The 26,990-nt window shown below is 36.1% G+C and overlaps 1 protein-coding gene across 7 annotated transcripts in view; it reads left to right on the top strand.

Moving 5' to 3' along the window:
• Window positions 1–26,990, top strand: part of AGTPBP1 (ATP/GTP binding carboxypeptidase 1) — a 76,364-nt gene that overhangs the window by 42,133 nt on the left and 7,241 nt on the right. For 6 of the 7 annotated variants that reach the window (XM_060762101.2, XM_067464447.1, XM_067464448.1 and 3 more), the window contains 17 exons: window positions 2,359–2,452; window positions 3,155–3,192; window positions 3,939–4,147; window positions 7,045–7,222; window positions 8,207–8,304; window positions 11,433–11,549; window positions 14,195–14,895; window positions 15,713–15,751; window positions 17,216–17,299; window positions 18,280–18,366; window positions 18,449–18,597; window positions 20,071–20,158; window positions 20,479–20,623; window positions 21,686–21,839; window positions 22,662–22,842; window positions 24,572–24,701; window positions 25,758–25,883. In XM_060762101.2, coding sequence (XP_060618084.2) covers window positions 2,359–2,452; window positions 3,155–3,192; window positions 3,939–4,147; window positions 7,045–7,222; window positions 8,207–8,304; window positions 11,433–11,549; window positions 14,195–14,895; window positions 15,713–15,751; window positions 17,216–17,299; window positions 18,280–18,366; window positions 18,449–18,597; window positions 20,071–20,158; window positions 20,479–20,623; window positions 21,686–21,839; window positions 22,662–22,842; window positions 24,572–24,701; window positions 25,758–25,883 — 2,618 coding nt within the window. The remainder of the gene's footprint in view (window positions 1–2,358; window positions 2,453–3,154; window positions 3,193–3,938; window positions 4,148–7,044; window positions 7,223–8,206; window positions 8,305–11,432; window positions 11,550–14,194; window positions 14,896–15,712; window positions 15,752–17,215; window positions 17,300–18,279; window positions 18,367–18,448; window positions 18,598–20,070; window positions 20,159–20,478; window positions 20,624–21,685; window positions 21,840–22,661; window positions 22,843–24,571; window positions 24,702–25,757; window positions 25,884–26,990) is intronic. The other variant, XM_067464449.1, reaches the window with a different exon arrangement.

The raw sequence follows: 26,990 nt of genomic DNA, 5'->3' as shown, positions 1-26,990 counted from the left end.
AGTATACTGTAACGTTTTTCTCTCGGCATGACTCTGTTTACCTAGATATTTAATATGTGTGTTTAATTTATGCTGAAAACTAATAGAGTTCTGCAAGATGGAGAGATAGAGACAGAGAGAAAAGGAAGGATGGGGGAGTTTAAATATATAGATGACTGTCTTTGTAATAAAAAGTATTGCAAAAGCAACCATAACATCGCCACAATTGCATAAGCAGGGGCCCCATTACTGTCTTTCATTGTGTTTGCCAGATTTTTGTATTCATAGAAACCCTTTATGTCTACTTGTAACTGGGTACAGTTGACCACTGAGCTTTGGGTGTTAGATAGCACTTGGCAGATGATCTATCAATAGGTATTACTTAGTATCTGTATATAGAAGGAGGCTCTTGCCAGCTTTATTCGTAATTAAATGCTGCATTATTAGCACAAATTATTTTGCGCTAACCAGGCTCTCCTTGATTAGCATAACATTGCTAATATTAACCATTAATCTAATGACAATGTAATGTCTTAAGTGGGTGAGTGAAATTCAGTAACAAGGAGAAATACAGAGACTCTGGTCCACTTAATCCTAATAAAGAAAACGTAATATTACTTCAACAGGAGTTGTAAATATTGTTAAACATTCCAAAATAGTGACTTGACTTGACTTAGGCGATCCCTTGTTGTCCGAGTAAGATTGTCCCCCAAGGTCGGTGTACTGGCGGTGGGTATGTAGGTGACTGTAGAGCCCTATTCTTGACCTGCATGTTCTCCTGCAGTGAGGGCATCGGTTTCCAGGTGGAAGGTGGTCCCGGTCGGGGTTGGCTTGACACGTTTCTCTCGTTCGCCCTCCACTTGTTCCTCTTTGAATTCTGGAGCACTGCTGCTCACAGCTGAACTCCTGCTGGAGCACTCAATGGCCAGGGCTTCTCAGTTCTCGGTGTCTATGCCAGAGTTTTTAAGGTTGGCTTTGAGCTCATCTTTAAATCTCTTTTCCTGTCCTCCAACATTCTGTTTTCCGTTCTTGAGTTGGGAGTAGAGCAACTGCTTTGGGAGACGGTGGTCGGGCATTCGGACAACGTGGCCAGTCCTGCGGAGTTGATGGCAGAGGACCATCATTTCAATCCTGGTGGTCTTTGCTTCTTCCAAAATAGTACTCTTGTATCAAACTGTCTCTTTGGTATGGAATTAGCCTACCACTTAGACCTTCTGCAATGCCAGAAATTATGTTTCCATTTGTATGCTTAACTAAACATGAATGGCATGGGTTATATTAACTAGTGAACAGCTGCAGTAAAATACCCTATCTTGCCAATGTGCTTGCTTCCAAAAATAAGTTAAAAACATAGCAGGTAATATTTTGTAACCTTACAAAACAGATGTTGTAACATACAGCAGAATGGTCTTGCATAATTTTTTGTGTGGAGCTGAACTGAGGTTTGGAAAGCTTATTTTTGTAGCTGCATTTCAGCACTGGGCAGAACTAAGAGCATGGGGTAGAGATAGGGACAATTTAGAGAAGGCCAAAACAGGCAGAACTTAATATAAATTTTTATGAATGTTAACATTTCTGTGCCAAGTTTAAAAAACATAGTTCAGGGTTTTTTGTGCTGTTCTCTTAAAATGAGCTCTAGTCCAGCAACTTGAAGACAGACAAAACACTGGTGGCCCATTATCCAAGCAAGCCAATAGAGACTATCATGTCCCACTGCTTAGATGAGTGGCCGCTGCTGGTGCTTGTTATTTACAAGGAGGGTACTTCAAGCTAAAATGTCTTTAAATATCCTCTTAATGTCTAATCAGTGCCCAGAGAAAGAAAATAGCAAAAGGCCAGATTTAATTCAAGAGCTAGAGATTGCTAATTCCTGCTGTTTACCTTTGTTACCTTAAACTTGATTAGACATTTACATATAGAAGGGTGGGCAAAATGTGGCTTTCAGAATGTAAGAACCTGCTTGGCCTTTTTGCAATCCCTTGGCTTGACCTGTTCCTCTGACCCCCTCACAGCCCCTTTCTGAGAGAAAAATGCCTGGAAATAGTTAATTACCAGTCTAGTAAGAAACACCTTCTACCAAACTTATCAATACACATCCAAAATGCCCAAACTCATAATCAAAAGTAGACACCTGGTCAAGTGGCAGGGAAGGTGCCTGCATGTTTATGGGAGTGAAAAGTGGTCCCTATGTCCTCCTGCAATTGTCTACCAATTGCATTAAGTATTTTGTTAAGGAAATATTTATTTTTGGTATTTTTTATTATGATTATGGAATACAAATGCTGTCTTAAATGTATATTACACATACAGTGTTTTCAGTGAATATATTTATGTCATTGTGCCTGTCTTTTTGATCTAAAATGTGATCTTGTTTTTCAGCTGTAAATGCTGTGTCCTTGGGTAAGAATGGAGTTGTAGAATTGATATTTAAGATAATTGGTCCCTTTAGCAAGAAGAATACTGGCCTTATGAAGTGAGTAGACTATCTGACTGTATTGAAAATACATATTTCTTAACTTTTGAACATCATTTATTTTAAAAGGAGCCTTACCTAGCATTTGAAATGCGGCATGAATGTCATCTCTAAGGATAAATTATAGTCTGCTAAAAAACTCCTGATGTTAAGAATATTGAATCCGTTTTTTGTTCTTTGAGACTTGCTATACAAAAGTAGTCTTCTTTTTATAAGTCATAGTCCAGACAACCCATGTGATATATTCTTTGTACCCAGGATTCCCCCCCCCCCCCCCCAATCTTTCTATTCCCCACAATTGTTTTGTGTGAAACATTCAGAATAAATTGCTGGTCATAACAGAAATTTGTAGGTTTCTGTTATTTTTATAGTAATATTTGAATAAGTATATTTGATACTGCCCAAGCTTATGGTACTGGCTGTAAGTTCCATTAAAATATGCAATAGCAAGAATGTTTGAAGTCAACAAAAAATCATTTTTGAAAATATATTCACAAAGCCAGTATCTTGATTATGTATAGATGCAATGTTGTAGGAAGACAAATCTTGTGGACTATAAAACAAACGTGTTTTGAATTAATATTATGTATTTTTCATGTCATTACAGTTTTGGACTCTCATCCTGTTAGGCTGTTTAAATACAAATTTGACTATTACACACTTGTTATTTTGTATTTTTTGTGTGTGTTTTTATATTCACAGGGTTGCTTTAGACACCCTTGCAGCACTGTTAAAATCAAGTAAGTACACTTCAGTATTTTATCAAAATTATTATAGAACACATGAGATATGAATGGTTTAACATAGGTTTTTGCTTGTTATCATCCTAGAGAAATAAAATGTCATATATTTTGTACTGAAAGAAATAGGAATGTCATCGTTCTAAAGTCAATGAGTGTCTCTGTTCACGAAAAAGAAGAGAAATGCTGAAACTGTACTGGTCCTTTCTCTACATTTCAATAGCCACTTTTTCAGTATTCATAATTCTTCTTGAAAGTGTTATTAATACCTGTTTTTATTTATTTTTTCTTACAGTTTCTATCTAAGCTTTCTCCCAAGTAGTTCAAGGAAGTGTATATTTTTCTTTCCTTTTCTAATTTATCCTCATAACAAAACTGTATAAGAGACTATGGTGCAAATGTATGTGACTAATTTGAGAACAACTAGGAAATTTAATTCTGAAGAGGGGCTATAATTTTCCCTGTTCTAAGTCAAATATTTTAGATCCTGTCAGTAGCATTATTGATTTTGCAAAAGTTTGAATAGCCTTGTCATTTTCAAACAGCTTTCCTTTTGTTCACATCATTCCATTTAAATTCTTCATATACATATTTAATATAACACGAAAACAAGTAATTAAGCAGAAGTAAAATCAATTTTTTAAAAATCATTTAATCTTTAAAAAAATCTTGTTTGGTTTCATGTTTTTAACTGTTTAGAAATCCTTGAAAAGTTGATAACTCCTCATTCTTCTCCCTTTCCCCAGGAACAAACGCAAGGCGAGCTGTTGACAGGGGCTATGTCCAAATGCTTCTAACAATTTATGTAGATTGGCACCGTCATGATAGCCGACACAGGCACATGTTGATCCGAAAGGGAATCTTGCAGGCTATTAAAAGTGTTACAAACATCAAACTGGGAAGAAAAGCATTCCTTGATGTCAATGGGATGAAAATTCTGTACAACACTTCACAAGTAAGTTTTCAGAAGTTATATTGCTAATGATGTATCGTGAAGCCTCTTTATATGCCAATGAGCTAATGATATAAATATGCATTGCAGATAAAATCTTGAACACTAGATAAATGATGGCCTTTCTTCAGCTACAAAGCATGTATACTTCACAGGGAATTATATTCAATCTGACCTGCTAATTCTGACATTTTGAAGATTCAGTTGACTTGCTGTTGACTATATTCCCATTTATAGTTTGCAGCTGTCTTTGTCTTTTTTATTTATGGCATTTTATCCCCCTATTCAGCCAAAATATATTCCAGGCAATTGTACCCATATTAATAGAAATCAGGGCCCTGTTTGTAAGCCCTTTCTCTAAACCAGGGCTCCTCAAACTACGGCCCGCGGGCCACTTCCGGCCCGCCAAGGGCACTTATCCGACCCACGGAGGAGGAGCACCCCCCCACACACAGTGCCCCTCCCTTGGCTGGCTCACGCTATCTGTCAGGCCCGATGGGCAGTGTGAGCCAGCCAAGGGCAGCTGCTCTGCGTGGCCTACTTGCGCGTAAAGCACCTCGCAGGGTGCTTTACGCGCGAGTAGGCCGCACGATGCTGCTCCTCCCTTGGCAGGCTCACGCTGCCCATCGGGCTCGGTGGGCAGCGTGAGCCAGCCAAGGGAGGCTGCCCCGGCGCTCCATGCAGTCATGCCGGCCATATGACCTTGGAGTTGTCTACGGACAACGCCAGCTCTTCGACTTAGAAATGCAGGTAAGCACCACATCCCAGGGTTAGACACGACTGGACTTCATGTCAGAGGAAAACCTTTAACTAGGAAAATTGTGGAAGATCCAGGGTGGGAGAAAGAACTCTTATCTGTTGGAGGTAGGTATGAATGTTTCAATTGGCCACCTTGATTACCATTTCATAGCCTGACAGTTTTTAGGGAGAATCCTTTGTTGAGAGGTGATTAGCTGGCCCTGATTGTTTCTTGTCTGGAGTTCCCCTGTGTTTGAGTGTTGTTCTTTATTTACAGTTATAATTTTAGAGTTTTTTTTTAATACTGGTAGCCAGATTTTGTTCAGACTAGAAATAGGAAGATTTCCCATTCTCTGCTCCTGGAATTACTGCCTAAAGAGGGCTAGAAAGAACCCCCTGTAAGGGCCCTTCCACACAGTAAAATAAGATATGTGCAATGTGCATAGGAATTTTTTTATTGATTTTTTTAAAAAAACTATAGTCCGGCCCTCCAATGGTCTGAGGGACAGTGAACTGGCTCCCAGTTTAAAAAGTTTGAGGACCCCTGCTCTAAACTATAACAGAAAGGTCCAAGGGGATGAAAAGCCAGCACAGTATAGCCCTCTGAGTGTTGGACTAGATTGGCAGAGATCAGAGTTCAAATCCCCATTCAGCCATAATATTTGACTGGGGAGCCTGTGGTAAGTCCTATTCTTATAGTCTTAGAGGAAGGCAGTGACAAATCTCCTTAGAATAAATCTTCCAGGTCACCATAAATCTGAGCTAGCTTGAAGCCACATAGCAGAAAACAATTGAAAGGAAGATGAGGAAAACAAAACTCAAGCTCAGTTTTTATGCTGTAAATTTACAGTGTATAGTTTTGTTTCATACAGATTGGTATCCCATAATTTGCAGAATATCAGGGCAATTTCTCTCTAGTATAACCTCCAAGTTCGACAATGTGGGGCATTATATTTATGTCCTAATGAAAACCTTGTTTTCTGCTTGTATTTCTCCATTTACACCTAGTTCCAAATAGCATCGATGATATTTAATTTTATTAATGAATAATATTGCTTTACTAATGATGTCACCCCTGTTTTTTATTCGGATAAGCTTAAAGATTTGCTATATAATTTCCCATGCAGAAATTGCTTTCTGAAGCCCATATGTAATTTTGTTCATGAATATCAATCATTTCAGTTTTTCCTAGTAGGTCTAAGCCCAAAGGCTGCATAGGAACAGCATTCATCTGCAGTTAATGATCTGTAGCCAAAAAGCTCCTGACTAAAATCATGCCAACATTTCCACTCTCTGGTTGACTAAACTGTATCAAATGTATGAGGTGGAAAAACTTGTGGTGCTTGTTCCAACTCCAACAATTCAATTCTGCTTCAGACTCCCCCCCCCCCCCCCTGTTCAGGGCCTACCCATTGCATTTTGCCATAATTGCTCAGTGAAGGCTTTTTATGTAGAATTTGATTAATCATGTTGAAATTAAAAGCAATGAATAATCCTATTTTTAAATGTATGTTTTTAAATTATGTCAAAAAGTTTTAAACTCAAATTACTGCAATTTGCCATTAGAGATTAATTGAATCCCCCAAGAATTCCAGGTAGAATTATGCTGTCCTTAATCTATTAGAGTCTGAACCTGGGATCTGTAACATGGGAGGAAGCTTCAGAGCATGTGTGCATTGCATTCTCACCCCCTCCCCTATTGAAAACACATATTGCATCATGAGTTATGTATTTTTTTAAATGCTCACCAGTTTTATGGACTCCAGACCAAGAGATGTATAACTATCTGCTGGTTATCCCTTTCATCAATCTTTGTTAATGAGACTTGGTTGCAAGCAGGACGAAGTTTTCTGTATGAACTGAAAGAAAACTTTGATTTTTTTTTTAGAGAGTGGAAACGAAAAATGTTTTCACTCTGAAATAACAGCAACCATGTTAAATCAGGCTTCCAGAGGATGCGTGGCTTTCACATTCCGGTTTCTCCAGGACCACAGATGTGTCAAAATTTAATTATAATTCAAAGAGGATCCTTAAAAGCTCACATTCCTACGGATCACCTCAGTACCTGTTCCTAAATAAAGTTCGTAATAACTTTCCTTCATAAACAGGGAAATAGTTTATGTTCAGTGCTTCATTTCAAAATGCCTTATTTATTGTAATAGGAATGCCTGGCAGTAAGAACTCTTGATCCATTAGTCAACACTTCCAGTCTCATAATGAGAAAGTGCTATCCTAAAAATCGTCTTCCACTACCAACAATTAAAAGTGCTTTCCATTTCCAACTGCCTATCATACCTGTTAATGGTCCAGTGTATCAACTGTACAGTTTACCTCCTGAAGGTATAGTCCATTTTGAAATGTAATTGTCTTGTCTGTATGTGTTCTCAGACTGTAAAAATGAATATATATTGGCATGGAAGTGTGACGTTATCTAATCTTTCATTGTTTTGCATTCTTGACAAATTCTATATTAATTTGCTTTAAAAAAAAGAAGAAAAAAGGAAATCTATTTAAAGTGGAGCTGATTGAATTAAATAATTGGACTAAAATGTGTGCTCTATGTGTGTGTTTTTAATTGGTTTGTTTTTTTTTAAAAAAAACAACAACAACAATAATCCAATTTCAGAAAGGTAGAACAATGTATTGCTTTTGTGTTTGTCAAGAATGAAAATATACAGTGCATGATCATATTGAAAGTTGAAAATGCATACTGGCCATGGATAACTGGTTCTGTATAACTGAAAGAAAAGAAAAAACATTGTGCTACTCTTACAAGATACATTTTTCAGAGAGAAATACATTTCTTTGTAATGGGGATATAGTTTAATGTGGATATAGGTTAAGAAGTGCATCCTTGCCTAACCTCATTATAGGAATTACTGACCAGAGCAGTAACAACTTTCCATTCTCCTTACTCTTAATAACATTATTGCCACCAATTACCATCTCCTTATAGGGAACTGACTTTACTATCTCAGAACAATTTACAGTGCTTGTGGTGGTATGGGGGAACTTGCTAATATGGCAGAGAAGCTTTATGGAGCACACCGCTAGCATTATGAAAGATTATCGTAAAGCACTGTGATCCTATTCACCCACTCAGTAATTTTTCTTTTGTAAAATCTGTAACATTTTTGTTTCTGTGCCTTAAAGGATCCAGGAAATTAAATATCCAACACATGCTCTCTCAGGAAATTTAATTCATATGTAATGCTAGGTTTCAATTAGTGAGTGAAAAGTTTCACATGCATCATTTCTTTTCTGGGATGCACATATTGTAGAAAACGTACATCTGCCCTACTTATAGAGCATTTTATATCACAGTGGATGACGTAGTAGATGAAAGTGATGACAACGATGACACCGAAACTGAATCTGAGATTGAAAACGATAATGAAGAAGACTTCGACCAAAATTTTAAGGTTGGTAAAAGAATTGAGGAAATAACACTTGTGCTTTTTTCTGAAAATACTTTGTTTTCTGAAAAGTCTGTGAACCACATTTTCAGAATCATAAGGCTTGAAATATTATAAAAGCCTCTTCTACACTTCCATATAAAATCCAGATTATATGCTTTGAACTGGATTATATGTCAGTGTAGACTCATGATCCAGTTCAAAGAAGATAATGTGGGGTAACTGCTTTGATAATCTGGATTATATGACAGTTTAGAAGGGGCCAAAGTCAGTTTCTTCTCTTGAGTTTCCTCAACTTTTTATTTTACTAATGGGCTATATGAACATTCAAAGGAGGCGAAATGTGGCATATATTTTTGTGTGTTCTCGTGCAAACATTTTGAAACTGTTGGAACATTTACATTAGAATGAATGCAGTTTAAAACCACTTTTGCTGCTATGGCTCATTGATCTGGAATCCTGAGAATTGTAGTTTGGTGAGAGACCAGCACTCTTTGGCACAGAAGGCTAAAGACCTTGTAAAATTATAAGTCCAAATATTCCATAGTATTGTGCCATAACAGTTAAAATGGTGTCAAACTGCATTAATTCTACAGTGCAGATGCACCCTGCATTGCATAGAAGGTGTGGCTAGGAAGCAAATTATGCAGAACTGTAGTGAAATATGAGCTACATCAAAGTGAAAGAAATATGCCATCGTTTTACATAGATGGCGATTTTACTATCACAAGTTTTTAATGTACCAGAGTAAAATTCAGAGTACAGTATATAAGCCAAAATACAAAAGATTTCTGAAGTGGAATCATGTATTGGTATGTTACTCTACAAAATGACTATAGGTGCTAAAATTTCACTGTGTGGAATGCTTTGTTGTTAATTTGTTCAGTCATTTCCAACTCTTTGTGACCTCATGGACCAGCCCATGCCAGAGCTCCCTGTCGGCCGTCACCACCCCCAGCTCCTTCACGGTCAATCCAGTCACTTCAAGGATGCCATCCATCCATTTTGCCCTTGGTCGGCCCCTCTTCATTTTTCCTTCCATTTTCCCCAGCATAATTGTCTTCTCTAAGCTTTCCTTTCTTCTCATGATGTAGCCAAAGTACTTCATCTTTGCCTCTATTATTCTTTCCTCCAATGAGTAGTCGGGCTCATTGTGGAATGCTGTTATAGTATAATGTTGCCTATACTATAGGCAACATTATACTATAACAGTATATGTTGCCCATTGTGGAATGCTGTTATAGTATAATGTTGCAACAAATGAACAAGTCTTTAACATCAGAAACCCAGATTCTTAAATACTTATATTTCCAAAAAGCAAAAGGTGACTTATTAAAAAGCACATTTTATGCGCCAAAATTTTGGAATTCATTTATTTGTTCTATTATGAAATGTAGTCCCCCCCCCCCCCCATGATGGATTGTTTCTTAATCACAGTGGCAATATGGCAATTATAATGATATTGCATTAACATGTGCGCTGTTATGTTCAAAACGAAATAACAAAAGCAGATAAGACCATACAGTTTAAGACTATTTGTCTTAATGTTCAGAATCTTTATATGTTCCGTTTCTTGCCTGAAGCTCTTTTAACATGAGAATCTCTCTGTATAGTGCACAATTGCATTTGTTGGACATAAAAGGCTCTGTTCACTGACCATTTAATATAATTTCAAATGGAATTGAAGAAAGTGATTTCGTTGTACAGATAATTGCATTGGAAATTCTGGAACCAGTTTGAGGCCTAGATGGTGATTACATAAATATAGGGCACTGATGCACATTAAGGCCTTTCTTTTGCATGGTTTTGTAGGATTCTGTTGTCTGGCCATTGCAGTTTGAAGCTAGGTTTGAACTGCATTAAAATGGTAAGTGTAGATGGGGCCTAAGAGTATATCATAATAAGTGTAAGCAAAAAGAACCTGAACGAAGTGCTGACGTCAACTCACCCCTAATCCATGCAGATTATAAACCATAGGATAGAGCAGGTATGGACAAACCCAAGCCTGGGACCAGATGTGGCCCCATGGTCTCTTTTCTCAGGCCCTCATCTCTCACAATCCTATCCTTCCTTCCTTCTCTTTTTCCTTCCTCCTTACCTCCTTTCTTCCCTTCCTTCCTTCCTTCCTTCTTTCTTCCTCCCTCCCCCCTCCTTCCTTCCTCCCCTCCCACTCTTTCGCCCTTCCTTCCCTCTTTCCTCCGTCTCTTTCTCCTTCCTTCCTTCCTTCCTTCCTTCCTTCCTTCCTTCCCTTTTGTCTTTCCTCATTCCCTCCATCCCCTTCCTTCCTCCCTTCCTTCCTTTCTTCTCCCCTCCCCTCCCTTCCTCCTTTCCTCCTGAGAGATGTTTAACTGGGAGAACAGAAGGTAGAGAGGGAACATGAGAACCATGTTTAAATATTTAAAAGGATATCCCATTGAGAAGGAGAGGGAAAACTGATTTTCTGCTGCTGTAGAGACCAGGGCACAAGGGAGCAATGGGTTCAAATAGCAGGGAAAGAGATTCAACTGGAAAGGTTAGGAAGAACTACCTGAGAGTAAGAGCTATTGCAGAGTGGCATAGACTGCCTCAGAGTGTGTTAGAGTCTCCTCTGGAGGCTTTTCTGCAGAGGCTGTCTATTGGGAGTTCTTTGATTGTGCCCTCCTGTATGGCAGGGGGTTGGACTGGATGGCCCTTGGGGGTCTCTTCCCGCTCTAGAATTCTAGGATTATATATCAGAAGTAGGCAATATGGGATCTAATGGATACACTTTTTCTCTCCCATCTACCATCTCATCCTGACCAAGGCTAATCCTTTTGGGATCCAAATGTTTCCCGTCTTTCCTTCACTTTCCTTGTAATTGCTTTTTTTAGCAGCCTATAGGAGTTTTCTTTACCATTGTTTTTGATTCATAAATAACATTTGGCAAGGAATTGGAATGAACCTTAGTATAGTCTTTCTGTCAGCTTGTGTCTGGTTCATATATAGAAGTTTATGCTCATAAACAGAAGTTTTATCGCCTCTGAGTAATCTGCATGTGAGAGTTTCTCTTGTGTTTCCTCCTTAATTGTGTCCTCAAATATTCTTTAAATATTTAAACTGATTTTTATCAGTCACTACAAGTATGTGTTAATGTAAATTGACCTTCCCTTTCCTAGAATGATGACATAGAGACGGATATCAACAAATTGAAACCAAAGCATGAATTGGGACGACCTTTTGAAGATCTAAAGATGTATGAACAGTTTTTCCCAGAATTTACAGAAGAATTTCAGGTACAGATGTTGGTATCCTTCTTTAAAATTTATACAGTTCATGAGAAATCAGAGGAAGTACCACCCAATGTATTGAGCTGTTTATTTCATGGAAATACAAGCAAATATTCAAAATATACAAGCTTGCTGTTTACACTTTATTGTGTTGAGGAGGCACAAATAATTGCTATAAGCAATTTATTAGAATTAATTAATTTGCAAATATTTGTGTAACATTGAATATAGATCTTAAACTATAGAATGTCTCTTTTGACATTTCATAATCTGTGTATATAGATATTTTATATTGCTTCAATTTTTAAATTATTTAATTTCTAAATAATTCAAGTGTTGAATTTACTTTTAATTATTTTATTTAATTTATGCTCTTAATTATTTTAACTTTAAATTGTTTAAACTGATTTTATTGTAACCCACCCAGAACTTTAGATTATAAATATGTTAATAAATATTTCAGTAATATTAAATATGTTAATAAAAAATAAATAATACAACGGGTGCTGCCTTAGATTTAAAAGCAATTCTTTGTTCAAACTAGAGCAGCAGCCATGTTATTAACTGGGGCTGGCTACAGGGAGCGGACAACTCCGTCATTGCAACAACTTCATTGGCTTCCATCCCATTTCCAGGCACAATTCAAAGTGCTGGTTTTAAAATGCTGGTTTTGACCTATAAACCCCTATAGGGCTTGGATCCAGGTTATTTGAAGGACCATATATCTCTCTATGAACCTGTTAGAAATCTGTGATCCTCTGTGGGGGGACTTCTCTCTGTCCCTCCACCCTCTGAAGCACATTTGGTGGAAACAAGGGAGAGAGCCTTTTTGGTGGTTGCTATGAGACTTTGAAACTCTCTTCTAAGAGAGACCAATGTAGCCCAATTTCTTCCTGCTTTTCACAAGCAAGTTAAGACATTTTTTTGCTATCAGACATTTGGGAGAGACTGAAGGGCACACTGCTGAGGAGGTTGTGGGTGGGAGTTGGGAAGGATATTTAGTTTTAAATGTAATTTTAATTGTATAAGTATTTTATTGCATCTTAACTATATTATAACTTGTATACATGACACAATTTTATAATTGTTTTAAATGTTATCATTTGTCATGTTTTTAAAGTTATTGCATTGTGTGATGTATTGTAAGCCGCCTTGAGTCCCCATGGGTAGAAAGGTGGAGTAGAAATAAAGATGATGATGATAGTGGTGATGATGATGATGTACAATTGAGCTTATATAAATGTTGACTTACCAAGTTCGCATTAATTCAGTATATATTCTCTAGCTGGAACTAATTGGATTTAGGATTTAGGATTTTAGTTGCCTGGTTGATGAAATGTGAGATATAATGATGGACTTCCATAGTAGAAGACTGGTGGAACGTAATTACCATAAATAAATTTAAAATATTAAGTATGGCATTTCATGATGAGAAAATGATAAGATGTTTGGAGTATCACCCTTATAAATTAGGTCCAAAATAGGATTTGCTCTGGTTAGTAATTGAATGGGAGACCACCAATGTATACCAGTTGGGGTAGTATATATTTTAGATGAAAAAACTGACAAACCCTCCTCTGAGTATTCCTCACCTAAGAAAGCTCTGTGACACTGATAGAGTTGCCAAAATTGGCTGGTGATTTGTCCAGCATGGAAAGAAATACTTATGCTGTTCATGACTGCAATGTGATAGCTTTTTGAAAAAATTACAGCAATTTATATTTACTTCATATACATTCATATTTTATTATATTCATATTTTATTATTAACTATATTGACTAAAGAGAACTACCATATACTTTTCAATTACAGATATTTGACTTCGATTGGAACAAAAAATGTTGCTATCATGTTCCTGACTACTTGCGATCATCTATTGCAGGGGTAGATTAGATCTTCTCTCAATATTCCTTGGTTGAAACATTACAGCCTATATTAAAGTAGTAGTAGATAATCTCAGATGGCTTGAGTGAGTTGAGTTTCAGATGTTTTTGTTTGAGATACAAGGTGTGGGGGGGGAATAGACAGAGCTTTCTCCTCCACTTTTCTCTCTCGTTCTACCAGCATTGTAGATGGGAAACAGGCCAAGGTAGAGTAAATAATGTTATTTACCTGCCTCAGGGCTGGTGGTAGGTATGGTCTGAGTCTGTAGGTCTGGACTGGGAGACCGGGAAGCTCATATTTGGCCCATAGTTTTGTTTCTCCATCCCTTATTGCACGGGCTAGGATTGCAGACAAGATGGTAGAGTAGGGATAAATCTTAATTTGGTCCATCAAGGCTGTTTTTGTAATGTGGCATTTTGTCAATATATCACCAATATGTAGACTATCCCATTCTGACTATATTTCTCTTTCCATTTTTCACACACTGTTGGTTCTTTCAGATTCACCAGCAGTTTGACTCCCTTTTCTTCTTATTTCACTTCATTTTTGGGTATATGCTTCTTCTGCCTGGAAAAACTTCCCCATTTTGATTTTTTAACCCATTTAAAAATGTACAGTTGTAGATCTTCTGAGAGGGAATGGATGACTGTGTGTGTGCGTGTGTGTGTGTGTGCGTGCGTGTGTGTATGCTTATGCAATATGTCTAATGTCTGAATCTACCTAACCACGATCCATCATTTTTTCCTTTGCTGTCTTTAATGTTAAGGAATGTGACCTGGTTTCCAAAGAACCAAAGCCTCTTTCAACCAATATAACACAAGGAGGACCTATTGTTGTTCCTACTGCTGGAGTAGAGCAGTCCCCAGTAAATCATGCAATAGAAATTCCTATGAAGGAAACTCATCAGACAGAGGACTGCAATAAAAGACCAATCTTTTTGGGTCTGGTAAAGAATGATAATAGCACGGACAATATCCCGCAGCAACAAGGTGATCAAATGAATTTACTTCCATCATGCCAGTGCCTAAACCATGAAATAATTAAAGACTTCGACAAAATTTCTTTGCAAAATACTTCCAAAAATGAACAGTCTTATACTTCAAAGGTCACGACCAAAAAAGAATGTAAAAGTAGCCATAGTGAAATTACCTGTAATAAATCTTTTCAGCATGTTTCATCTTGTGGAGGTGTTTTGTTTGAGGGAAGATCTGTCCAGCTAGGAAAGCTATGTTGTTCTGGACCTGATCCGGAAGAGGAGGATGTTTCCTGCTCAGTTTCTGTGGAAGAGCAAGTGATGCCTGAGGTGCCTGATGCATTGCAACTTCATGACCCTGAACTTTATATTGAGATAGTGAAAAATACAAAGTCTGTTCCTGAATATTCAGAAGTGGCCTACCCTGATTATTTTGGACACATTCCACCTCCATTTAAAGAACCTATCCTTGAAAGACCTTATGGAGTGCAGAGGTGAGTATTTCTAACAAGGTGGGCAATAGAATTCAAATTTAAAAGTCAAATTTGCTAAATGTTAGATTGAGGATCCTTTGTGGATGACAGAAACTTAGATTTAGTGCAGTGGTTCTCAACCTGTGGGTCCCCAGGTGTTTTGGCCTACAACTCCCAGAAATCCCAGCCAGTTTACCAGCTGTTAAGATTTCTGGGAGTTAAAGGCCAACACATCTGGGGACCCAAAGGTTGAGAACCATTGATCTAGTGTATGAATAGATAAGGGGATGGGACAATTTTCATTGATTTTAAGTGCAAATCTGTGGCTTTTCCTTGCAAATCCTTTTTCTCAATACGGAATATATTGTCATTAGTTAATGTGGGAGAATCCCATGGACTTTCAAGATTTGTGAACTTAAGTTAGAAGTCCATTGAAAACTTGAGTACTCATTTCATTACATACAATGTGAAATGCTAATTCATGAAACAGGAGAGACAGTGCTTGATTTAGTGAACAAGTCTGAGCAAAGTTGTCCCCAGTTCAGATTTTTTTTCCTCCCTTGAAATCCCAAGGTGATTTTGCACAATCCTTTAGTTCCACCAACTAAAGGATTGTGCAACTTGAATGGATTATAATGACTTGGATGGGAATGTTATACAGATTACTGAGATTATGTATGAGCACCTCTTCATTTAATCTGATATTAATGCTGAAAAGTATCATCACCATCATTATCATCACCATCATCATTATTTTCATCATCATTTTAAGAAAAGCATAGGAGTCTTAAGAATTTACAAAATGTAATCTCAAATTTTATTCCTTTTCTTCCACAAGGAAGAAGAGAATGGCTGGCAGTCACATGCGAACTCTGATGTATGTGAAAGAAATATTGAATATTTCTCCTTCATAACATCGGGGTTTCTTGAACTCCTTTTTGACAATAGTTGGCAGTGAATGGGTGTGTGCCGTTTCCTTGAACCTTGTATTCCAAATTGATAGGATCGAAATTCCAATTGGTTTTTAGTTATCTCTAGAACATGAGTAAAGAAAAGCCCACTTTTGATTATTACCAAAAGGAAATTGTACGCATTATCATAAGATCAGACTTTAAGAGTGTCAGATTCCACATATTTCATTGCAAATATCTGTTGTATGTGGATCCATTTCATATATTAAGCAACTTTGAGAACTCTTTAACTCAGAACTCTCAGTATAAATTTGAAAATTGATATGAATTGTGTGCAGTGTGTCTGATGTCATCCACCTGCCATCAGACCATGTGCTGCTTATGAAATGTATCACACCTCCCTTTGTAACCTCCTCTTCTCTATTGTGTAGTATTGGGAATAAGGATGGGAGACTAAAGAAGTCCCTATTATATAGTGGAAGTCACTAGTCCTTCACAAAACTGTTTGACAAATCAGTCAGGCTTTACATTTAAGAAGACCTGTATTTGATATGAGTAGATTTAAAACCTATGTTCTCTGTTTTCAGAGATGGGTTTGTGTGTTAAGAGTTTCAGTTCCTGGAAAGTTCAACTATTTTAAATGTTGGTGTAAGAGCCCAAATTGCACTTCTTACTTCTCAGAAGTAATGGAAGGCATGTCCTTACTCGAATATAGTATTTCTACAATGAGCCACTTTCCCCAGTGCCCCGAAGAGAATTAATCTTCTGTGCAGTTTCTTTCTCTCTCTCCGCTATATAGTTTGTGTGTTTATAATCCTTTTCCTACATATTTTGAAGCAGTTCTCAGCATTTATTTCTATCAAATAGTGGGTCTATGATATGGAAAGAGCCATTTGACATGGTCAGTCTACAAAACAGTGAAGCCAGTAAAAAAAACCCTCCTGCCTTGTACAGATAATATATCTGTACTGGGACATTAAGTTCATAATGTTCAAAATGACATTTCCAGAGGCGAGAGGCTGTCATACTAACCCAATCACTGCACAATAAGTCTCTGAAACTCTTTTAACCTTTATCTTCTGTTATAATTGATTAAATTGCTAACTTCACTTTCAAATCTTCATTCATGTTACCTACTAACAATACTTGAAAAAATGATTACTAATACAAACTTAGACACGTGAAAGGAAATGATTCCTCTGATTAGGAATATAAATACTATATTTGAAAGCCTTGCTTCCTTTGAAAACAGGCTGTTTTTTTACATTCATAAAATAATTGGTTTTGCAAACAATAAGCAGGAGAATATGCAGAACCATACTTTGGTTTTCAGTGTCCCTTTGCTTTCCAAATGAGTTTTGTAGGTGATACTCTAGTGTTCTACCCAACAGTTGAAAAATATGACATGAGAACTCTCTTTATCATTATAGGACTAAAATTAACCAAGACATTGAAAGGCTGATCCACCCTAACGATATTATAGACAGAGTGATTTATGATCTTGATAATGTCAGGTAGGTTTCACAATACCCATTTTCATTATTCTGTGGCCTCTTTTCTACAACAATATTTTGTACATAAATACTTTTTAGAAGGCGATGAATAAAGTGATGATGTGATAGTTAGCTGGTTTTCTAGACTGCTAAGAGTTATATTCTGTGTTTAGACCACTGTAAATACATTTTGACTAGATCCATATTGAACATTTAGTGATTAAGTAGAACCTTCTTTTGGGGGCTTCTTGTGCTACATTTTTATTGTCCTTATCATTGTTTTTACAATTTTGTATTTTAAAGTATTGATATTTAAATTTGTATTTATCGAATTGATTTAATTTATCTCCTGCCTTTCTCCCAATTGAGACTCAATGAGACTCAAAAATTGTTGTAAAAGCTTTTTATAACTGATATTCCATGCATATGTCTTGCGTTACTTCATGTGTGAGCCGCTTTGGGTTTCAATTGGGATACAGTTGGGATATAAATTAAGCCAATTGACTAAATAAATACATATTAAAACATCAGTGCTTATAAGACAATACAAAATTGTAAAAAAATGACAAAGTAAATTTAGTTGCAATAATAAACCAACAATAAGTTATTCAGCTTCAGAAACCAAAACAATCACAATTTGTTCAGTGGAAATAGGACATTACTCTTCATACTTTATGAAAGGTGACATTATGTAATGCTTTATTCTAGATACCACACTTGATAAGCAACATAGAAAGGTTCTGTCTACTCTACTTTTTTAAATTCAGTCATATATTTTAAATCTAAAGAATATGAATTGTGTTCATTGTGTAACCTTTTCTGGAACATAAAGCAGTTTAATGATTACCGTAAATCATAAAAATGTCACTATACGTGACATTTATAGACATCATTGGAATGAATTAATGTTTTTCCATCACCATTTGTTATACGTAATGAGTATGGTATTAAATTATAATTAAATTACTTCCCTCCCATTTCTTGTAATTTTATCCTTTTAGTTATCCAATACCAGATGAAGGAGATGTCTTGAAGTTCAACTCCAAATTTGAGTCAGGAAATTTACGGAAAGTTATTCAGATCAGAAAGTAAGATATTTTTGTTATTTTTATGCCATCATTGAACTTTAGATTATGTTAATTTTAATTACTTCTTTCTGCTCATTTCTAGAAATGAATATGATCTTATTCTGAACTCTGATATAAACAGCAATCATTATCATCAGTGGTTTTATTTTGAAGTCAGTGGAATGCGGACAGGCATTGCTTACCGATTTAATATAATCAACTGTGAAAAGACAAACAGTCAGTTTAATTATGGTAAGACATATTTATCTTTCATATACAAAGAAATAACTTAGAAAGTGTGAGGGATCTTTCAGTATTACGAATTCTTAACCCCAACCCCCCCAAAATCACAAGGGAAAGAAACATTGAAAGCTTTTAGATCCCAATCCCACGAAGAATTGCCAGAGAAAATTGTGTGGAATAGGATTTGTCACCCTTTAACAAGCAACAGCCTTTTTCTAGTGGTTTCTGTAACTGCATTCTTTAGGAGTCCCTCAAGTCAGTAAGGAACAGAAAAAGTATAGGAACTGAAGGCAGCAAACTTAACTCTTTATTCCTCTCTTTCTTGTATGAAAAACAGGACATTTTATCAAAATGTGGGGATTGCCTACCACCACTGTGACCATCATGCACAGTTTGCCATATATAAAATGAGTAGGTAACAAAGCCTGCTTAAATAACTAGAATTTGCACTAGCCACTTTGAATTTTGATTGTTGGCCTACCAGTACTAATAATTACAGTAATTACATAACACAAAGATGATTACAGTATATCAGAGGGAGTATAGCAAAATTGCTGATATAAAACAAAACGGACTGAGATACAACTAGAGTGATACAATGTTTTAAGCAGTTTTTTTAGGAGAATATAAAATCTGACATAGAAACCTGTTGATGGCATTCCAGTATCACCGTTATCCTTCCAGCTACTTCTCTACTAATACTGTAGTGCCAAAATTTGGCTGTGAAGGGGAAATGCTATTAATGATGACACTTCGCAGGTTTGCCCCTAATTTCATCAAGTTTCCTCAACCTGAAAAGTGGCATTTCCTTTTAGTTTTAAAAGGGAATATCCAGTTTACTGCTGAAATTTAGTGATGTAGTTTCCCCAGAACTTTGGCAGGGTGATTTGGGGGACTGTTGGCCAGTGACCTGGGAACCATATGCACCTTGTATATCTCCCTACTCTGCTTTAAAGGTTTGATATCAGTTTTGTGCATGTGTGTCCCCTCACCTTCCTTCAAGTGCTTGGCTTAATGGATCATCAGTTTGGATGTCATGACAAACTGGTTTAATCAGATGCTACAAACAGGTATTACAAACCCTGGTCTAATCCCAGTTTGCAATCCTCGTTTAGCAGGCTCACTCAAGCCACAATATCCTGCAATGTAAACTGTGGCTTGTGCAGCTGAGTGGACAAGAGAAAGCAGAAAGAGTCAAGAAAGGCTCCTTCTCGGTCCTCCAAATCATACCATGCTCCCAATAGCTATGTTCAGTGCTAATCGTTTGTTATCCTCATGGCTTTTAACAGTCAGAAATATGACACACAAATGCAGCTACTGCTTATTATATATAAAGTTGGAAACAATTCAGAATAATCTTGAAACTATGAACTGTTGAATTCATTAATAATATCAGGAATCAAAGTGATGGTGTATCCTAGTACATTGTACATTTCTTTGCTGGACATATACAGTGTGTCTAATAATATATTTTTATGGAAGGTATGCAGCCCCTCATGTACTCTGTTCAAGAGGCTCTAAGTGGACGACCTTGGTGGATTCGTGTGGGAACAGACATTTGTTACTACAAGTACGTTTAGCAATATTTACATCAAATATTAAATTAATACACTGGACTTTTAACTTGATATATACTGACAGGGGGCTAGATGCAGTATTAGGTACCCACTGGCAGAATTGTAGCATCCATAATAAGGGAGGATGACGTCTCCTCTTCCTACTTAAATGCATATTGCAAAAGCCCATTCTGCCAAAACTAAAAAAAAAACCCAACCCTTAATCTTTATTAATTGGTACTAGAAGTAATATTGGAAGAACAGTTTATTTACATGCACTGGTAGAATTAATTATCATTATATATTTCAACTAAAGTTGACTTATTGTTTCTAGGAATCACTTTTCAAGAAGTTCAGTTGCAGCAGGAGGCCAGAAAGGAAAATCCTACTATACAATTACCTTCACAATCAACTTTCAACATAAGGATGATGTCTGTTACTTTGCATATCATTATCCATATACTTACTCTGCTTTAATGGTAGGTTGATTTTCACTTGGATACATTCATGATAACTTTTTGCTATGCAGAATTTATTTTGGGGACAAGTGATCATGTAATTTGATATATATCACAAGTACGTTTTAACATTTAGAAAATAATTATAGCTGACCCTCTACATCTCAGATTTGACTTTTATAGATTTGATTATTCCCGGGTTTGATTAAAATATTTTGTCTAGGAATCTCTTTGTCCTCCAGTATGGCTCTACGGTCTACTTCCATCAAAGGTTGATTATAGAGGCAAGCTGGGGGACTTAGAAATTCCTAGAAAGAACACCTCTCTAAGAATCTCTAGGTCCATCAGTGAGAGCTACAAGAGGAAGAGTGGTCAGCAAAACTTGCCTTTTGTGGATCTCAGTAGGTGTTCTGACCTGGAGGAACTCTTCTATTCTTAAAACAGTGCCAATCCAAACAATATTTTATAATATTCAACCAATGTTATCCAACATTATTATGTTTTTAGTTGATTGACCTTTATGTTGTATTTTAACTAATATTTTATTTTTATATTTATTGATAATTTTTATTCAGGAAAACTGCCATTAAAATATTTTACTCTAAATAATATAATCTTGTATTGTTAACTGCCTTGAACATCTTTTGGAGCAGAGAGGCAAGCTAGTGATTACATAAATACTTAAAATAATAATTGTTCTTATTGTTATGTGCCTTTGCATTTACTTCTACTTGTGACAACTCTATCGTAGAGATTTCTTGGCAAGATATATCCAGTTGTTGTTTGCCATAATCCTCCTCTAAGGATCAGAATGAATGACTTGCCTGATGTCAGGCACTGGATTTCCCAGTCTCTGGGAATCCTATTGATTACATGCAACAAAGAAAATATGAAAGACAGTACAAAACAATATATGGAGACAAGATTAGAATTAGTCACTGAAAGAATACTACTCAATATTTTAAAATAGTTGTTAATAATTCATTATTTATAAAGTCTATAAATGCAACGTGCTGAGCTACAAGTAAAAGATGAATCAAGCCACGGACATAGATTTACAGTCTCCTTCTCTTTGTGATGAAGATGCATCTCCAAAAATTGGAATCGACACACAATCCTCAGCAGATTTATTTTCGACAAGACACCTTGTGTGAGACCCTCTCAGGAAACAGCTGTCCTATAGTAACTATAACAGCCATGCCAGAATCAAATTACTATGAACATATTTGTCAGTTCAGTAAGTATAAGCTTTTCCTCTCCTTTGCTGAGACTCTATTAAAATAACAGCAAATGAAAAAAACAACATTTTTTGGTTCTCCTGTGATCGTAGGTACATTATTTCAGTCATGTGATTGTGCGTATACACAGAGTTGTGTATGTTTACTCAATAAAATATAAGGTGCGCAAGTATTTAAGTCTCATTGATTTCAGTGGGTAAGAATTGTGGGGGCTTTTATTTGATGAGACAACTAGATTGCATTCCTGTGGTTCCTGGGAAGGCATACCAGGGGTATTATGTATCATGGAGTTTCTTCACATTGTTCAAACCTCTCTCACTGCATGTGGGAAAAGGTGTCCTGTTTGTATGTTGCTGATGTTCTGGTGGCTATTCTGTGGTTGGCTTAGGATCGATGGGGTCAAGCTAGTGCCTTGATACCTTTCCTTTCAAAGCTGGAGACTGAACCTGTCCTGATCATTCCTCGTTTGGTGTCAGTGAGAGGGGAAGTTAAAAGGGAAAACCCAGCTACATTTTGCTGTAGCAACAATCGGTTGACAAGGCATAGTAAACAGATACAGATTCCTCTCTATCCATTACTTTATTCTTTCCCCCTAAAGCTGGGACTCAAAGCAGCTTCTAGTTTTTCTAAAATCGCTCTGTTAAAAGGCTTTGGGGGAATCAAGCTCACTGTTTCGGTATTCAGAAACCAAATTGCTGTGTTAATAACGTGATGACAAAGTCATGTTTCATATTAAATTTCTTATTTATGACTTGTTAATAAGAAGATTGCTGTGAAAACTGATTTGTTGTACCGTGTTGTTTTGTTTCTGCTCATTCTAGGAAACCGCCCTTATATTTTCTTATCTGCTCGTGTACATCCTGGAGAGACTAATTCAAGCTGGGTTATGAAGGGAACATTGGAATATCTCATGAGTAATACTCCTGCTGCCCAGAATTTACGAGAATCCTATATTTTTAAAATTGTACCCATGCTTAATCCTGATGGGGTCATCAATGGAAAGTAAGCTTTTAAATGAAAGCCACAGTAGTACTATGTGAACACTCCCAGACCTCAGTTGTGAGACTTCTTTAACTTAGACTGCCTTCCTCATCCTGATCAAAGTCACAGTTTTATTTATTTTGCTTATCATTTTATGTAGATTGAACAACTTGCTATCTCTTGTGGTTCCATGATTTACGTTAAGATGACTTGCCAACTCTGCTTAAAATGTTATGTTTGGAATTTTCTATTTGTGGAGAAGTATTTTTGTGCATCTAATCTGCTGAACTTCCTTTAAAATAAACTTTAAAGTTTATTGTGATATGAATCAGTGCGCTCAGTGTTCCAAGACTTGCTTGAGAATATTGTATGTTAAATGGGGTTTTAAGAAACAGAAAGCATTGCCAATTCCATATTTTAGGGAATGCCTGTGTGCTTGGTAGAATAAAAAGTATAGGTTATATCTAAGCTTGGTTGTGTTTAGAACAGACCAATTGAAAAGAATAAGCTATTATCTTAGAAACGGGTTTCATTGATTTTGTAGGGGGTACACATTAACTAAATTTGGCACCAACCCACTCACATAATAATTAAAATAAGGCTGTCCAAATCTGTTGAGCATTTTTCACTGCAACATATGAGCATATTCTTAAACTTCAACTATACAGGCCGTCCTCAATTTACAAACAAGATAAGTTCTGTAGGTTTGTTCTTAAGCTGAATTTGTATGTGTCGGAACAGGTACATTTTTAAGTGTAACTCCAGCCAAATATGTATGTGCATATATATGTATATATAATATGTATATATAAGCTTTGGATAACATAGGGAAGGGTTAATACAACTGTAACATTTATTTTGTTGTTTGTGCTACTGTTCGGAAGACTTTAGTTCCACTTTCCCTCCCTATGACAATTGCATTTTGAACATTTTGGCTTGTTGTGGAAACAAGGATTGGTGATAAAGTTTCAGTGGAGAGTGGAGACACCTTTTCCCCCTGATAAGTTTTTGAGGAGTGAATTTCCCTTCCTCAGAGTAGATTTCTTCTTACTTCCCATTGTCACACCCCCATTCTTAAGTATGAGTTGTATGTAAGTCTGATGTTTGTAACTCAAGGACTGCCTGTAATGAAAAATCTTGGCCACAATAACATGAATGTGGGAGAAAACTAGGAATCGGTGACTTTTGGAGAATAAAATCATCCATACCTGCTTACAGCCCAAAAGTTGACCAGGGGATTTATTGTTCTTCTAGGGCAGTTGAAAATCAGATTGTTGTAAACTATGTCTTTTTAACATTTTACTTCATTTTAGCATATTTTTTAAAATTTGACAGCTAAATAGAAGACTTAAAGATGTTTGTTTTTCATAAGAAGATTGCAGTGGAACTTTTAATGGCTACAAAAATAATGAACCTAAATAATATTACTTGTGGAGAAAAAATGTTTATTCATTAAGCTTTTCTTGTTTTAATGTATTGTGTTTTAACTGGTATTTATCTTATCCTTGCTTTAAGTTCTGTTATGTATAAGTTATATTTAGTTTATTTTATTTCATGTTTTGTTATGACTGTTGTTTATTTGCTCTTGGCATTAAATGTTTGCCATTTTTGTTATACTTTGGAAACCACTCTGGGTCCCTCTGGGGAGAGAGGGTGGGGTATAAATAAAGTATTATTATTATTATTATTATTATTATTATTATTATTATTGATAAAACAAGGCCTTGCTAAAATTATATTTCCCTTGCAGCCATCGTTGTTCTTTAAGTGGGGAAGACTTGAATAGGCAGTGGCAAAACCCAAACCTAGATCTGCATCCTACAATTTATCATGCCAAAGGCCTGCTCCAGTATTTGGCCGCTATTAAACGTTTGCCACTGGTAAGTCTCTGTGTATCTTTACAGAGTTTAATTCAACTAAACAAGTGCTGTCTTTGTATAAAAATGCCATTACTTTGCACAAATTAAGGTGTACATATTTGATAGATCTTTGTGTGTTTAAATATAATACAAATCTTTCCAGAAGTATCTACATGTTAACCTTGCAAATAATATTGTAAAAATGCCAATATGATCAATATATTGGAGCCACAGAAATATGTAATTCCTATGAAAAAAGAATTAGATTGTTTTAGATAATGCTGTATTATGACATTGAAATATAAGAATGATTCATTTGCTTCTGTTGAGTAATTAAGGATCTTCTTATGAACTGCCCTCTTGTGACAGTTTCAGCTGCTGTTGCAGTTTTGCTGGGAAAGCATGGAATTTGGATAGTGAATTATTTCCCATGACTTAGCCATTCTTTTTGATATTAGCATTGGCACCTCATGTGTGAATGGTCAAATAAGTAAACAAAGAGATGCCTGTTTGCCAGGTCAAATTTATCCCTGCACTCATTTTCTTTTTTTAAGAAACAAAGTTTTTTGTGCTTTTCTTTTTAAAACAACATGTTTGGAGCACTTGGAAAATATTTAGTGTTAATACATTTTATTCTTCAGAGTTTATTTCTTGAAGATCCTATTGTTATGTGAAATATTTTTTTTACAAAAGTTTACAGTTTTATGCCCATCACATCTATTATTATGTTTCCATCTCTCACTAAACTGCACTTCATATTTTGAGCAATTACACGTGTAATAGGCTCAGTTTGATAAAACAAGTTCTAAAATCAGAAGAAACTGAGGAGAAAGATATCTTTCTCGAAAACGAACATGCACTTTTTTCCTAAGCAGATAAATTATGGTACATTGTATTGTCACATCTCAGCCAGACATGTAACATCCTGTTGAAGCTAATGTATAGCTCAAATAAGAAAAAGCCACACAGACATTGAACATACAACTGTGAGCTGATGAGCTGGAATATGGAAAAACCTAATCTCCATTTCTGATGTATGTAAGGTTTCCTCTCTCTCTCTCTTTTTAATTTTGGTAGGTTTTTTGTGATTATCATGGTCATTCTCGTAAGAAAAATGTATTCATGTATGGCTGCAGCATCAAGGAAACAATGTGGCATACTAGTGCTGCCTCTTGTGAACTGGTTGAAGACCTTGGCTATCGGGTGAGTTATATTTAATCAATACAAGGACATAGCAAACTTTTATTTCCTGTTTAATTTTTAGTATAACTATTAAATGGTGGTCATTAAATTATAAGTTGCCAGTCAGTAGTACTTTTGTAAAATTTTAATATAAAAAATCCTATCATTATTTTCTACTACTTCCATTCTTATAGATGGGTTAGAATTCTCCCTGTGCACTGCCCTCTTGTGACAACATTAAGCACACAATATAAAATGCCCTGAATTTTATGACTGAATATAAGTCTAATTTTGCATGCAATGAAAGACAAATCTATTTCATTAAAAATGTGCAAAGCAAACTTCAACTGTTATCAGAAGAAATAATTTGATCCCTTTGCTGTAATATTTTAAACCTGTTTAGACAAGTGTATCTTCCTGCTGGATTATTTCCATCCTTTTCTTCTTTATTCAGTTCCTATACAGAAGGCATCACAATTCTCATCAGTTTGCTAATAGAATAGTGTCTCGCTTATCCAACCTTTGCTCATCCAACGTGTCCTGTATTATCCAATGCAGTCTGCCTCCCACCTGGATCCACAACTGTTTCAATACATTGCAATGTTTTGCTGCTAAATTTGTAAATACAGTAATTGCTACATAATGTTACAGTGTATTGAACTGCTTTTTATGTCAATTTGTTGTAAAACATAATTTTTTAGTGCTTAATTTGTAAAATCATGTAATTTTACATTTAATAGGCTTTTCCTTAATCCCTCCTTATTATCCAACATTTTCACTCATCCAATGTTCTGCCAGCCCATTTGTGTTAGATAAGTGAGACTCTATTGTACTATGCTTCATTAAGTGGGCAAAGTGCAATCCTCCAAATGTTGTTGTACAGTGGTTCCCAGCACTCCTTATCATTGACAATGCAGACTTGTTGAATAGCAGTCTTGCTTTCTCACTCCAAATCTTGTTCTTTGTCCACTAAAAATGGAATTTATTGCCACCAGAAGAAGTAATTTTATGCTCATAAGACACTCCCACCAGCAAAAGTGTCACAAATTGGAACACAAAGGAAGCTACATGGCAGGAAGAATGTTAAAATAATCATTTTCTTCTTTCCCCCAGCAGAGGACATAGTAC

This window comes from Anolis sagrei, chromosome 2, assembly GCF_037176765.1.
Source record: "Anolis sagrei isolate rAnoSag1 chromosome 2, rAnoSag1.mat, whole genome shotgun sequence".
Taxonomy (NCBI): Eukaryota; Metazoa; Chordata; class Lepidosauria; order Squamata; family Dactyloidae; genus Anolis; species Anolis sagrei.
This window is presented reverse-complemented; position numbering and strand designations above follow the sequence as displayed.